Raw genomic sequence first — 12,198 nt, forward strand, 5'->3', positions numbered from 1 at the left:
TTGCTGGTTTTAAGCTGTTTAAAGACTTGCACTCTTGAAGAGGTGGCTCTGGAACTGCCCCAACCATTAAAGTTGCAGGTGTGGAAAGGCTTTGCTCGTTCTTTGCTTGACTGGAACTCATGGATGTGTTCTGCCAGGGCTTGGAATAATCCAGCAATCCTGGAAAAGTCTACTTTCAGTGACTAATTAGCAGGTGTGGTAATGAAGATCAGTGCTTCCCTGCTCTGCCAGTGTTTTGTTGGATATTGAGGGTGTGATTTGGTTGGGAAGTCTCAAGTGGAACGTGAGCAGCTCAGCCCATGGCTGCTTTAAATACCAAATATGCAACTTAAAGACCTGGAATTTCAGTGTTCCCGTAACAGTGCAGCCTTTCCAGTGTGCGCTGGGTCCTCCAGGAATTCTGGCTGTGAGCTGGGAAGGTTTGTGGCACTCCCTCAGCTCAGTGGCGTCACTTGAGGCCAGGCAGGCTCCTTGGGGGGCAGATTGTGGTTGAAGGGTGAGGGAGGGGGCTGTATTTGGGGTGCATAGATACCCCTTGGTGTTCAGGATGGTGACCAGAAGGGAAAAGGGGCTCCTTGTGATGCTGGAATTAACAAAGCTTGAACTGAAGTTGTAACAAGTCTCCAAAGGGGCTGAGCTTTAGAGTGTGGTATTTCCGTGTTTTCAGTACTTGCAGGCTTGTTTGGCACTGTTGGAGCTGATGAATCTTTCCTCTATAAAACCTTGGAGCAGGGAATCCCTGGGATGGGTTTATTTCACCAGGTCGTGCTGGGTGTGAGTAGAAGTGGTCTCTGAGAGGGCTTTTATCACTCTTGAGTGCTGTGAAATGTGTGAGTGAGGGCCTAAAGTTTCCCCCACAGCCCATCCCTGGGCTCAGCACTACTGGAATCCCATGGAATACACTGAAATATTCCCTGAAACTCCTTGGAGATGCAGCACAAAGTAACCTGGGGGCGTGTGAGCAGTGCTGTGGTGCAAAGTGGGGGCTCTTGCTGGGCTTTTTAATTGCCTCTTCCCAATTCTCCTGTGGCCCTACAACTGTGCTCTTCCTGGAGGGATGGGAAACTGCATGAAGCTGAGCTGGGGGAGGTTTGGGATGGATCTCAGGGAAAGGTTCTTCCCCCCGAGGCTGCTGGGCACTGCCCAGGCTCCCCAGGGAATGGGCCCGGCCTCGAGGCTGCCAGAGCTGCAGGAGCGTTTGGACAGCGCTCTCAGGGATGCCCAGGCTGGGGTTGTTGGGGTGTCTGTGCAGGGCCAGGGGCTGCACTGATGATCCCTGAGGGTCCCTTCCAGCTCAGGATATTCCAGGATTTCATGGTGGTGGCATGACCAGGGGAGGGTGTCCCTGTCTCCCAGCTCACCAGGCTGGCACAGGGCTGCACTTCTGTGCTGGTTATCTGGAAAAATCCCTGTTTTCCTCTGCAGCGCGGTGCCTGTGCCATGTCCTGCTCTCCGCAGGGCCGGGAGTGTGGAATGTGCCTGGTCCTGCCTCCATGGGATGTTGTGTTGACTCTGGATGCTCCTGGCAGAAGGGGAGGGGGGTCACCGCCGCTGGAAACCAGAACAGGAGTACCGTGGCTCCTCAGAGCTGCCGGTCTGGGGCTGGGCTGGGCCTGCAGCAGCCACGGGAGCGGGTTTGGCTTTGTCCCCCCGGGATGAGAGGCTGGGATTTGGCCTTTGCTGCCCTCTCGTAGCCACGGCAGATACTGCAGGAGAGACCGGGACAGCAGGGCTGGGGCTCTCCCGGGGCACCCAGTGCTGGCCCGAGAGCCAGGAATGAGATTTGAACCCCACTTCGGTGCCAGGCAGTGCCTGTGCCAGGGGCGGGAGGCTGTACTGGGGGGTTCGGGTGCTGCTCCAGGTGGGAGGAAATCAACCAGGGAGCTGGGACTGAGCTGCTCTCTCCATCCTCAGAGGCTCCCAGCTCTGGTTTATTTTTGGTTTTTGGTGCTCAGGGACTCCTAGGAGGAATTCTCCCTGATCCAGCCCTGCTCCAGGCTCTGGGGACCGCCTGGTGAGCCACTGCCACATCCATGGGCACAGCAGCCGTGGGGAGGCTCCGTCCCACTGTGGGCCCAGCCCTGCTGCTGTCAGGTGATGGAGTCACTGAATCATGGAATTCTTTAGGCTGGAAAAGCTTTCCAAGATCATCGAGTCCAACCATTACCCTGTCACCACTAAACCACGTCCCCAAGTGCCACAGCCACACGTTGTTTGAACGCTCCCAGGGATGGCGACTCCAGCACTGCCCTGGGCAGCCTGCACTGATGCCTGACCACTCCTTCAGTGAAGGAATTTTTCCTGATGCCCAGTCTAGCTGGCTGTGAGTGGTTTAATAATTGCTGAGGAATAATTCAAATGACCTGAGCAGCGCCTTCACTGTGCTGCTCCCTCGGCACCCACATGGATTTGGGGACTGGGTCCAGGTCCCACGTGCTACCAAGTGTTTCACAGCAAGGAGCAGATGCCACAGCCCTGTCTTGGTGCCCATGAACTCACCTGAGCTGTTTCCCAGAGCCCATGGAGGCTGCTCTGGGTAATCACCCCCACTTTGGCTTTGTGTTTCCCTCTGGGCCCATCCCCGGACTGTGTAATGCCGGCAGAGAAGCACATAAAGGACCAGTGTTTGAGAGGCTCAGCTCCAGGTTTTATTGAAGCTGTATTTTTCCCTTTAAAATGTCATTTTTATTTGTGACTGTGCCACAAATTGTCTCTGGGAAGCACAGGCTGAAGGAGCCGCTGTGTTTCTCCTTTGCTGAGAAGGGTGAGCTGTGATGGGTGGCTTTGAGTGTTATTTAAACCAGCAGAAACCTGGTGGCTGCAGGAGAGCTCTGAGGGGGTTTTGTGCAAAGTCTGAACCCCATAAACTTTACTTGGGATCATCAGCCACTAAATTGGTGCTTGGGGCTCCCATCCAGCTGTCTTTTCTCAGATGCTTTGATAAACCAGATTCAGAAGTATCAAGCAAAAAACGTTTGAGGGTGTAAAACCACCGTGTGTTTGGGAGTTTGATCCCAACGTCATCATTCATGGGCTGTGGAGGAAGTGGGTTTGGGTTTGCAGAGTTTTCCCAGTGAGGACCAGCTTGGATTTCTCAGGAACTGGTGGATTTCATAGAATCATGGAACAATTTGGGTTGAAAGGACCCTAAAAGTCATTTCGTTTCAACCGCCTGCCATGGGCAGGGACAGGTTTGGCCAGGCCCTGGTGGGCTCCTGGCTTTGAGGAGACCTTGGATGGGCTGACCTTGAGGCTGGTTTAGGGAGCGTAGAGAACCTGGGTGACCTGGTGGAGGGTGTGTTCAGTGACCCCCTGAAAGTACTGGCAGCACAGCCACTCCTCCAGGCTGGGGCTGGCCCTGGCCCCAGCTGAGTTCTCCGCAAACCTCAGGAGCAGAAGAGCCCTCTTGACCTCCAGCCAGCTCCGGAGCAGCTCCAGGCTCTTCCTGCTCCTGGCAAAGAGCTCCTGGCGTGGCCCCCAGAGCAGCACCTGCAGGATGCCCCTGGCCTGCTCGATGGACACCCTCTGGTGAGGATCCCTGTGGAGCAGCAGCGTGGCCAAGCGCTTCAGTCCCGCCGAGTAGATGGACAGCGAGGGGATCTCGGGAAGCATTTTGCTTCTGAAGCCCAAGATGTTCTCCAGGGAGATGTCCACGTGCAAGATCTGATAGATCAGCCTGCCCACGTTCAGCTCAGCTGCTGCTGGAGGGGAGGGTGCAGTGAGACCCTGGGTCCAGTCCTGCTCCTGGCTGCTGGAACAAGGTCTTTGCTTCTCTTGCACCTTGAAGAAGCTGCTGATGAGCAGCCGTGGAAGGGACAGTCCCAGCGGCTCCTTCTGGCCCTGCTGGCTCTGGGGGGGACATGGGCACTGCACCAGCAGCAGGTTCTCGGGGCAGAGGTCCCCCTGGGCCACGTTCTGCCCCTGGAGGTGCTCCAGCCCCATGCACAGCTGCAGGAGCAGGAGACAGCCCAGGCGCTCGTAGTGCCCGGGGCGGGTCCTGTGCAAAGTGTGGGAGCTCTTCACAAAGTCTGCCAGGGTCTGCTGGGGAACCTCGGCACAGAGCAGCACCTGCAGGACAGGCCGGGAGGCAGGGCAGGCTGGGGCCGCTCCGGAAGGGCCCTGACTCTGTTTTCCAGGGATTCCCGGGAGCACCAGTTCCCGAGGGAGGCGGTCGGTGAAGCGGCCAAGCAGGCGCTGGATGCTGCAGTGCGTCCCCAGGGAGCTCTGCACCCCCAGGCTGGAGCAGCACGGCTTGGGGACCTGCAGGGACACACAGGACAGGGCCAGCTGTGCGAGGACAGAGCCTCCTCCTGGGCTGGGCCACCCTGTCAGCTCAGGGCCAGCAGCCCTGCTCTGACCCACACGGGGTGCTGGGGTCCCCCCGCACCCTCTGAACGCAGGGACAGAGCCACGATGGCTTTGAGCAAGAACTGGGACATGAGGGGGGGTGCAGCCCCCAAATGAGCTGGGGTCTCATCCTGCTCTCCCGGGCAGCCACTCTGCTCCAGCCTCTCCTTTGCATGTGCTGGCCCCTCTGGCTGAGTTACCAGGACATATCCCCCAGCAGGCCCGTTTTTGACGTGTCTCTTGGCCCCATGGGAGCTGTCACCCTCGTCACCCAGCCCCCGCCAGCAGCGCTGTCTCACCCAGCAAATGCAGAAGTGGCTGCAGAAAGGGGAAGCGGCCCCAATGCCGTGTTCCGTGGAAAAGCCAACGCTGCCGGACCTGCAGGAGCCGGCGCCCTCTGCACCACCCAGGGCTTTCACCCCGACCGCCTCCTTACCTTGGCTGCGAGCTGCAGCTGCCTGTGCTCGAAGGTGAAGCCCACCCTGAAGTACCAGGCGTCCCCGCTCTGGCAGCAGGGCCGGGGCTCCAGGACCCCGAGCGCTGCCCAGCGCTTCCCCACCAGCTCTGCCTCCAGCAGCTGCTGCCTCTCCTCGGGCCCCACCAGCTCCTCCTGCATGCGAGCTGACAGCCGGGCCAGGGCGGCCTCCTGGCACCCCAAAATCACCCCCAGGACCCCGGCCGGGCTCTCCAGGAGCTGCCCCAGCTCCCCGTCCGCTGTCCCAAATGACAGCTCCTTCAGGCTGGCTGATGGGGCTTTCTGGGGGCTGCTCCGGGCCAGCGGCTCCCCCAGGCTTTGGGACTTGGTCAGGGGCTTCTTGGGTCCCCAGGAGGGTCTGTCCCGCGGGGGAGCCCCCTCCTCGCGCCGCAGGTGGGGTGGGGGGATGCTGTAGAGGATGCTGCCAGCCCGTGGCTCGGGGTCGCCGTGGTAGCGGTGGGATGATCCCGGCTCCGGGAGGGACTCGGCTCGCTGGAGCTGCTTTTTGGGCAGGGGGGGAGGCGGGGGGTCCGGGTCGGGCTGAAGGAGGGGTCTCCCAGCACCTTCCCCTCGGCTGGCCTTGTGGGGGATGAGGTGGGCACGCAGCTCTCCTGGGAGGGAGGGACAGACATGACAGGGCAGGGAGGACAGAGGAGAAGAGAGTGGGAGTGGTGGGATGGGATGGGATGGGATGGGGTGGGGTGGGGTGGGATGGGGTGGGATGGGATGGGATGGGATGGGATGGGGTGGGGTGGGGTGGGATGGGATGGGATGGGATGGGATGGGGTGGGATGTGGTGGGGTGGGGTGGGATGTGGTGGGGTGGGGTGGGATGGGATGGGATGGGATGGGATGGGATGGGATGGGGTGGGATGTGGTGGGGTGGGGTGGGATGGGATGGGATGGGATGGGATGGGATGGGATGGGATGGGATGGGATGGGGTGGGATGTGGTGGGGTGGGGTGGGATGGGATGGGATGGGGTGGGAGTGCTGCACGTTTTTCTTTGCCCCCCTGCATATTTCCAGCCTCAAAGCCACAGCCAACACCAGCCAGAGCGGTGACAGCCAGGTACCACGGGGGGAGGACAGGGGCAGCAGAGGGGTTCGTGCCACTGTCTGAGGTGACACCTCGGCGGGCAGGGGCACAGCGGGGTCAGGTTGTCACTCACCCAGGTTGCTGTAGATGAGGGCTGAGCTGGGGGGCCGAGGGGGGCAGCCCCCCGGCGTGTCCGGCATGGGGGTGGCCGGTGCGGGGGCAGCCAGGTCCAGGCTGGCGCTGCGGAGCGCAGAGCTGGCCCTGCACGGAGCCGGGAGGCAGCGTCACCCCGCGGGCCCCACTGCCTTCACTGCCGGCTCAGAGGAAGAACACAGAGAAAAAGGGAAGCAGTGGCCTTGGCGGGGTGGTTTTGGGGCGAAACACGGGGAGTTTGGTGGCCCAGAGACGCCAGTTGCCGCACTGGGAAATCCTGGGGGTGGGAGCTGCCCCAGGGGCTCCACACCCGCTGGCTCCCACCTGCATGGGACACACCCGTGGGTGCACGGGGGCAGATGTGTGGCCTCTGGTCCCTGCTGGGTGACCCCAAGGAGGACGTGACGGTGGGAGGGGTGTGGGACAAGAGCCGGAAAAGCCTTTGAGGCCCCCAGCCAGGGCCTGGGGACAGGACAGGGGTCTGGGCATGGGGAGGGAGCAGAGGGAGCCCGAAGGAGGAGGAGGGCACTGGGATGGAGCCGCTGGGTTCCACTTCCCTGTCCTGGCACTGGGCACTGACTTTGCTGCCACCAGCGGTACCAAAACCACGGCGGCTTTCACTAACCCTCCCCGTTCTGCTGGGACAGCACTCCCTGGGTGCGAGTGCCCCCACTCAGACCCCTGTGCCCCCCGGGACCCTAAAGCGCTTTTTTTGGGGCAGCCGTGCTGAGCAACTCCTTCGTGGTGCCCTCTGCAGAGCCCCTCGTTACCTGTGAGCTGTCCCTGGCAGCGGGGGGGTCCCGCGGGGCTCCAGCTCCGCATCCCGGCTCCGCAGCAGCTCCCGCTGCCCATCCCAGCCCCTCCCGGCGCTGGCCATGGCGCGCTCGGGGATCGCCCTGCGCAAGGCGCTGCGCCCCGGCTGGGGCAGGATGTGCTTTCAAAACCTTCTCCGGGCTCGGCTGGAGGAAACCGGGGCTTGGCCTCGCTCCTCGGCAGCCCCCGGAGCCCCCCGGCATCGCTCCGGCCCCGGCCGTGGTCACTGTGCCACCGTCAGTGCCAGCTGTGGATTTGTGTCCCCTGAGATGCTCGTGGAGCTTCACCCTGGTCCTCCTTCCTGGCTGGCTCTAGGGATGGCTTTAAGGGTGGCAGCTGCTCTGAGGAGGGGGCTGCCCCCACAAACCCCCCTCACATCACAGAATTAATCCCTTTTCCTCGGGGTTGTTATTCTGGGTGGGTTGGCAAGGAAGAACACTTTCATTTTCTTCCGTGGACTGAGGTTGTGGGTTCAATTCACGTGTTAAGAGTTGATGATCCCTGTGGTTCCCCTCGAACTCAGAATGTTCTGTGATCTGTGTTTTTGCCGGGATTTCCTGCAGCCACTGCATGGCAGGAGTGCTGGAAAACTTTTTTTTTTTGTCTTCCAGAGCTTTACAGATGCTCAAAGAGCACAAAGTGACCCAACTCAGCTGCTGGAAAAAATTGGTGTCTGTCCCCTCTAGGATAAAGTCACCTTTTAAACACTCTAAACCCCAAATATTTCAGTATTTCCTCTTTTCTACTCAGTCTTTGAGTCATCAGTGGTGCCACTGTGGGCCGGGTGGGTTCTGTGGGAAGCCACTGCAGGGAGCAGCGAGACCGGGATGAGCAGCCTTTGGGATTTCCATGAGGAGAGCGGAAAATTTCACTGTTTGAGCCCAACCATGCAACAAGAACAGGGGGACCCTGGGCCCGGGCACCTCTGCAGGGCTTTGGAGGGCCAGGATGGGACTCGGGGGTGCTGAGAGCCTGCAGCCACCCTTGTGAGGAGCCCACAGTTCCCTTCCCGTGTATTTATTTCCCTATTTCCCAGCCCACTCCAGGCCAGCCAGGGGTTCTGGCTGTTGGGTGTGGCTGGGGTCATTTCTGGGTGCTGAGAGCTGATAAAAAACCGTGTTGGGGCTGAGTCACGCTTGGATCCAGCTCAGGGAGGAGCTGCAGGGCTCTGGGAGGGGACAACCTGCACCATCCACCCCACTGGCAACCCAGACTGGTTTGGGTTGGAAAGTTTCTTAAATCTCATCCAGTGCCACCCCTGCCATAGGCATGGGCCTCCCACTGTCCCAGGCTGCTCCAAGCCCTGTCCAGCCTGGCTTTGGACACTGCCAGGGATCCAGGGGCAGCCCCAGCTGCTCTGGGCACCCTGTGCCAGGGCCTGCCCACCCTCCCAGCAAAGAAATTTGTTAGAAGCATCACTGTTTTTCCCTAATGAATCAAACGACCTTTAAGATGTACCAGAAAATGTTAGGAATAAAATCACACCATTCCTGCCGTGCCTGTGACCCTGTGTGAGGAGCCAACTCAGTTTTGTCACACCTCAACAAAGGCTGTCAGAGGCACGTGGAGGAAGGGTGCCCATGGGCCACGTGCAGGAGGCAACCAGAGGAAGCCTCGTCTCTGGGGGGACTCCGCCTGGCAGCACCTCCCACGGGGCAGGCAGCAGGACACTGTGCAGGGGCTGCTCCAGTCAGGTCGAGAAAGGTCTCCACCCATGGACGGCACGGGAAGGTTGGACTGGGCCAGCGGTTCCCTATCCTCGGGCAGACTCTGGGAGGGGCTGGGGGGTATAAACCCAACTGCTCTCGGAGGGGTTTGCTGTTCTTCACGGCTCCTGCCCGATCCCTCCTTTGCCCTGGCCCCAGCTGCCTTCTGGCTCTGCTGCCCTCGCACCTGTCCTGCCTCTCTGTGCCCCTGAGCGCCGCTTCGCCCCGCATCCCTGCCTGGGCTGCCTGCAGCCTTCCCTGCCGCGGGGATCACTGCCCGCCCTGCTGCACTGCCCGCCCTGCTGCGGGGATCACTGCCCGCCCTGCCGCCCCGGTCCAGCCGCTGGCCGTGACCCTGTCCACAGCCCCGCTCCTCCCGTCCGAGTGCCCGCTCACCGCGTGTCCGGTGCCGTCGCCGCGGGAGCCGCGCCCCAGCGGGAGCCGCGCCCCAGCGGGAGCCACGGGGGCTCCCCAAGAGCCGGCCCGGCCACAGGCAGGCAGCGTCCACCCCCAGCCTGGACACCGACAGCACTGCCCTGGCTCGCTGGGGTAACGCCCTCCTTTTCTCTCTGCCCCCTCTCTCTCCTCTCTCCTCTCCCCAGTCCCTTTTCCATTTTCCTTTCTTCTCCTCTGTCTCTTGTAGCCCTCTTTCGCTCGGGCAGCTCCTTTTCCTTCTCGTTTTCGTTATCAATAAACGGTTCTCAGACACAACGTTTGCCTCGTTTGGCTTAATTTCTAAAGAAGATCTCCTCGCAGTTCCCCGCAGAGGAACACGACACCCTGCCAAGCTGGACAGAAGTGGCCAGGGAAAGAGGGGCAGCCAGGAGCTGCCTTTTAGCTGAGAAATTCCTCATCTGTCTTATTACAGCCAAGGAGAAAATGCCAGGTTTAAAAGCCACCCAAGCCCTTAACAAGGGTGGTCGTTTCCTGTTGCCAACCCCTGCAGGACTGTGCAAAATGCTGATTTAATTCTCCAAGCCATGGAGCGTCCCTGAATCCTTTGGTGGGTTCCATGCCTGTTCCAGGTGGATAAATCAGCTGCAGGACAGGGTCCTGATGGCCCTGATGGCGTTTGCAGACTCTGGTCCAGGAGCTGCTGAGCCCTTTTCCCCCTGGATTTGGGGGGCTGATGCAGGGAAGCTTTTCTCAGCTCCAGCCTTTTTGGTTTGTAAGGAAATTGGTTTCTCTTCCCAGTGGGAGATAGGATCTTTAAAGGCAGCCGCTGGAAAATTGCAGTTTTCTCACTGTATTTTTCGCTGTTTTTTTCCATGACATTCTTCACCAGCCCGTGGGTGCTGTGGGGGTGCTCCATGCCCGGCTCAGGGCAGGTTGGGGGATCCCTCGGGCACTGAACCTCCCTGGGTGCTCCCTCCACACCTCCACCCTGCAGCTCATCCCCAAAAGGAGCAGAGGAGGTCGGTCCTGGCTCCCACGGTGCCCCCACACCCTTGGGAGCTGTAACCCCGACCCTTCACCTCCCTGTGCCATGAAATGCATTTTGAAGCAGGAAACGAGAGAAAAACCCCAATTTCCTCTTTCCTCCCACGGCAGCTCTTGCCCAGCCCGGGGGGGCTGCGGCTTCCCGGTTATTTGGCAACCAGGGCCCCCTGCCCCCGTGCCCTGGGGTGGGCGCTGGGAGCCCCCCGGACCCCAGGGAGTGTGTGGGGGATGGAATTTCGGGCTGGAAAGGCCCAGGGCCCGTTTCTCCAGCAGATGGAGGCATTGCTTTGCTTCCAGCGCCCGCTGCTCCCAGTGCAGCCCAGTCCGTGCTGGGAGAGCCGGGACTGGGGGCTGGCAGGGGAGCAGGGCAGGCGCTGAGCCTGGAGAAGGGACACGGGGGGTTTGGGGGTGAGGGGGACACAAGGACAGGTGTCCCCCGGCCAGTGGGACAAGGGGACAGCGGGCTGGCTGAGCCCGTGGTGGGGACAGCCTTGGGCAGGGGTGGCCTTGGGGGGGCCAGGCTGTGCCCTGGGGCTGGGGAAGGGCACTGGGAGGGTCACTCTGGGGAGAAGGAACCACCTCCCCCTCCCCACTGGCTCCTGCCCCACGGCCCCACTGCAAGTGCCCCTCTGTGCCTCAGTTTCCCCAGGAGACATCAGCCCAGGCTCCCAGTGCTCAGTTTTCCAGCCCCATCCGAGGGATTTGGCTCCGTGTGTGCTTGTGCACTCTCGTGTGACTCCTGTTAACCCCACCCCAAACCCCAATTTCCCTGCAAGCAGGACTTGAGGTGCTGCCTTTGCACTCTCCACTTGTGGCATATCCTTATAAACACCGCATTAATAATTAATAATCGATTAATAGCAGCAGCGGTTTGTTAGCACACGTGCATTAATCATTTATTAGTTATTAATATGGACTTTGGCACCCTCTGAGAGGTGGTTTCCCATTGTTTGTTATGGGGTTTGTGGGGCTGATGGTGGTGATGGACTCAGGGGCTGCAAATCCCAGCAGAGCCTCGGGAAGGGGGAAAGGTCTGCTGGAATTCCGGGGGCTTCCCAGGTTGCAGCAGCTCTGGAGTGCACAAAGGTGAGAATTCTGGTGCTCCTGCTCTTTCCAGGTCCTGCTCAGGCTTTGCCCACTGATTTTGCCTTTTCTTATCGAGGCACATGAGGAAGGAAAGGGGGAGAAAAACCCAAAAGAGCCACAAAAGTCCCTCTTTTTTTTTTCTTTTTTGTTTTGCTCACAAATACATCTCACATGCTCGTTACATAGAAAACTGGGCCAGCTCTGCACTGCCCTTTGCTCCCACTGTGGGGGTCTGTGCCCGACCCCCTCCCTGCCCTCCCACCCCCATCCCAAGGTTAAAAAACACCCCAGACACCAAACAGGACCTTGGTGGGACACGGCATGCACGGCTCAGGGGGCGAGGGGCACCGGGCATGCGGGGCCACGGGGACGGCCGGACCCACAGCAGGGATGGATGGAGGGAGGGATGGATGGAGGGATGGAGGCATGGAGGGATGGATGTATGGATGGAGGCATGGAGGGATGGATGGAGGGATGGATGGATGGATGGAGGGATGGATGGATGGATGGAGGGATGGATGGAGGGATGGATGGAGGGATGGAGGGAGGGATGGATGGAGGGATGGATGGATGGATGGATGGAGGGACAGAGGGATGGATGGAGGGATGGATGGATGGATGGATGGAGGGACGGAGGGATGGATGGATGGATGGATGGAGGGATGGATGGATGGAGGGATGGATGGATGGATGGATGGATGGAGGGACGGAGGGATGGATGGAGGGATGGAGGGATGGAGGGATGGATGGAGGGATGGACGGATGGAGGGATGGATGGATGGATGGATGGAGGGATGGAGGGATGGATGGAGGCATGGAGGGAGGGGAGGCAGGGATGGATGGAGGGATGGATGGAGGGAGGGAGGGATGGAGGGATGGATGGATGGAGGGATGGAGGGATGGATGGAGGGATGGATGGAGGGATGGATGGAGGGAGGGATGGAGGGAGGGAGGGATGGATGGATGGAGGGATGGAGGGATGGAGGGATGGAGGGATGGATGGATGGATGGATGGAGGGATGGAGGGATGGATGGAGGGATGGAGGGATGGATGGAGGGATGGAGGGATGGAGAGATGGATGGAGAGATGGATGGAGGGATGGATGGATGGATGGATGGAGGGATGGATGGAGGGATGGAGG

The 12,198-nt window shown here is 60.2% G+C and overlaps 1 protein-coding gene across 1 annotated transcript; it reads right to left on the minus strand.

Moving 5' to 3' along the window:
- Window positions 1-2,620: 2,620 nt before the first annotated feature.
- PEAK3 (PEAK family member 3) lies at window positions 2,621-8,099 on the minus strand. The gene is made up of 4 exons (XM_032093022.1): window positions 6,782-8,099; window positions 5,992-6,119; window positions 4,784-5,433; window positions 2,621-4,260 (listed from the first exon to the last, which is right to left on the minus strand). The coding sequence occupies exons 1-4, from the start codon at window positions 6,886-6,888 to the stop codon at window positions 3,259-3,261; spliced, it is 1,887 nt and encodes a 628-aa protein (XP_031948913.1). The 5' UTR covers window positions 6,889-8,099; the 3' UTR covers window positions 2,621-3,258.
- Window positions 8,100-12,198: the final 4,099 nt, after the last annotated feature.

Source organism: Corvus moneduloides, chromosome 28 (assembly GCF_009650955.1).
Source record: "Corvus moneduloides isolate bCorMon1 chromosome 28, bCorMon1.pri, whole genome shotgun sequence".
NCBI lineage: Eukaryota > Metazoa > Chordata > Aves > Passeriformes > Corvidae > Corvus > Corvus moneduloides.